General features: G+C 39.3%; 1 protein-coding gene across 1 annotated transcript in view; it reads left to right on the forward strand.

Moving 5' to 3' along the window:
• Window positions 1-96: 96 nt before the first annotated feature.
• The window catches only part of LOC106878439 (protein Wnt-7b), a 372,038-nt gene continuing 369,202 nt past the window's right edge, over window positions 97-2,932 (forward strand). The window contains exon 1 of the mRNA XM_052966407.1: window positions 97-458. Coding sequence (XP_052822367.1) covers window positions 409-458 — 50 coding nt within the window. The 5' untranslated portion in view covers window positions 97-408. The remainder of the gene's footprint in view (window positions 459-2,932) is intronic.

Below are 2,932 nucleotides of genomic sequence, written 5' to 3' on the forward strand. Positions count from 1 at the left end.
TTTTGGTTTTAGTTAGCAAAGAAGTGATACGATGAGGTTGTGGGCGGAGAGATAGGTGCAGCGTGAGGGGGGGGGGTTAGAAATGAAGTTGGCGTGGACGTAACTCACTGATGGAAAAAAAAACGTGACGTCGAAGACGTCGAGTTCTTTGAGACAGCGTAACGCTAGACAGAACAGCGGTAGCGTGACGCTAGAACAAAAGTGGCGTGGAGCAAGACGCAAGTGTGGTGAGTAGAGAGCAAAACCGGAGTGGCAAAAGAGGTTGGGTGGCGATGGAGGTTCTGCCTCCGTTCCCGACGTTAAACGGTTACAGACAGACAGATAACAAACAGTATTTCTACCACAGCACACTACTATAGATACGTATCACTGGCACCAACAAGTAGCATTTCATATCGCTCAACTCCGATGCTTTTCCATATAAGCTACGTTGTCATCTTTGACTATTCACTCTCTCTGTAAGTTAATTTCTTTCTTCTTGCCGCTTTGTTTCAGACATTTTTGTTTGTTTTGCAGCGCGCGCGCGAACACACACACACACACACACACACACACACACACACACACACACACACACACACACACACACACACACACAGATACGCGCGCATATTTTTTACTTTTGCACTTTTTTCTCTTTTATTCTGTTTTATTATTTATTACTTTACTTGTTTCAATCATTTGACTGCGGCCATGCTGGAGCACCGCCGCCTTTTAGTCGAATCAAATCGACCCCCAGGACTTATTCTTTGTAAGCTTAGTACTTATTCTATCGGTTTGTTTTGCCGAACCGCTAAGTTACGGGGACCTAAACACACCAGCATCGGTTGTCAAGCGATGTTGGGGGGACAAACACAGACTCACAAACACACACACACACACATACATATATATATATATATATATATACATATATACGACGGGCTTCTTTCAGTTTCCATCTACCAAATCCACTCACGAGGCTTTGGTCGGCCCGAGGCTATAGTAGAAGACACCTGCCCAAGGTGCCACGCAGTGGGATGGCCATTGCACTGCGGCCATGCTGGGCTACCGCCTTGAAGGGTTTCAATCGATGGAATTCACTCCGTTACATATTTGAAGACTGGTACTTCGTTCTATCGGTTCCTTTTTGCCGAACCGTTAGGCTGCAATTATGCAAACAAAGCAATACAGAACAAGCAATGCAAAACAAATACAAAGACGGTCACATATATGCACATTAACACACACACACACACACACTAACACATACATACACACGTACACACATACTAACACACACACACTCATACACACATACACATGCGCGCATACACACACATACACACAAATATATACGCGTGGTATACACATTAACACATCCATACACATGCCCCCCCACACACAGATATATACGCGTGGTATCTTGGGCAAGTTTCTTCTACTATAGGCGACCGACTAAAGACTTAAGTGGACTTATATATATATGCTTGTGTATGTGTGTGTGTCTAAATGTGTGTATGTATATACCTTTGTGTGTGTCTGTGTGTCTTTGTGTCTCTGTTTGTCCTCCATAAATGCTTGAAAACCGATGTTGGTTTGTTTCCACTCACGTAACTTGACGGTTCAGCAAAAAGAGACGGTAAGAATGAGTACGAGGTTTAAAAAAAAAATAATAAGTACCAGCATCGGTTTCTCGGACAAAGCATTTCAAGGCGATGCCCCAGCATGGCCGCAGTATAATGACTGGCGACTTCCACACAGTATCAGAATGCATTAGTCGGACCGGAGACGAAGTAGAAAACATCGGCCGAGCACGTGGCTCCGACATGAACTTAAAACTACACAGTCATACCTGCACCTGTAGGCGCGCGTGCATGTTCGTGTCTCCGTGTGTATATATATATATATGTGTGTGTGTGTGTGTATGCATGATGTATGTATATATGTGTGTATATAAATACATGCATACAAACATACGTACACACACACAACTATCTAACTATATATATATATATATATATATATATATATATATATATATATATATATATATATATATATGTATAAGTTAGTAAATAGTGGGTTTTTTTTCATTTTCCTATATATGTATATATACACATATACATATAGATAGCTATATAGATATGTATATATATGTACGTATATATGTATGCGTGTATGTATGTGTAGGGTGTGTATATTCAGAGATCTATCTGTTTCTCTCTCTTTATATATATATGTCTGGATGTTTTGCGTTCTTGTCCCATTTTGTATTATTTATACATATATACATACATACATACATACATACATATATATATATATATATATATATATATATATATATATATATATATATATATATATATATATATATATATATATATCTGTACACACACACACATATACATACACATGATATATATGTATGTGTATGCTTGTGCATGTATTTGTGTGGGTGATGTATGCGTGTGGGTGTGTGTGTGTGTGTTTGTGTGGAGGATGGTGAGTCTGTGTGCGCGTGAGCGGTCACATACGTCAGGCAGCGCGTGTGTGTGTGTGTGTGTGTGATATAACACATTTTACACAAAATTGCGGCAGAAAGAAAAGAGAAATCTTAGCTGTGATTTTATATAAACATAAACACCAGCGCTCGCGCGGACATAACAGGCGCATACATACACACACACACATACACACACACACACACACACACATACACACACACACACACACACACACATACACACACACAGACACACACACATGTGCTTATTTGCTTGTTTCAGTTAATTTTTTTATATTCTTGAATGTGATCAAATTTTTAAAGCATTTTTTGAAAATCCAGTTTGATAATGAGAGAAATTCATCCACTGCACAGAAAGATAAATGTTGAATTTAGCATACTCGATCTGTATGTGTGTATATGTAAATACATGAGTATGCATGT

Source organism: Octopus bimaculoides, chromosome 3, assembly GCF_001194135.2.
Source record: "Octopus bimaculoides isolate UCB-OBI-ISO-001 chromosome 3, ASM119413v2, whole genome shotgun sequence".
NCBI classification, from domain to species: domain Eukaryota; kingdom Metazoa; phylum Mollusca; class Cephalopoda; order Octopoda; family Octopodidae; genus Octopus; species Octopus bimaculoides.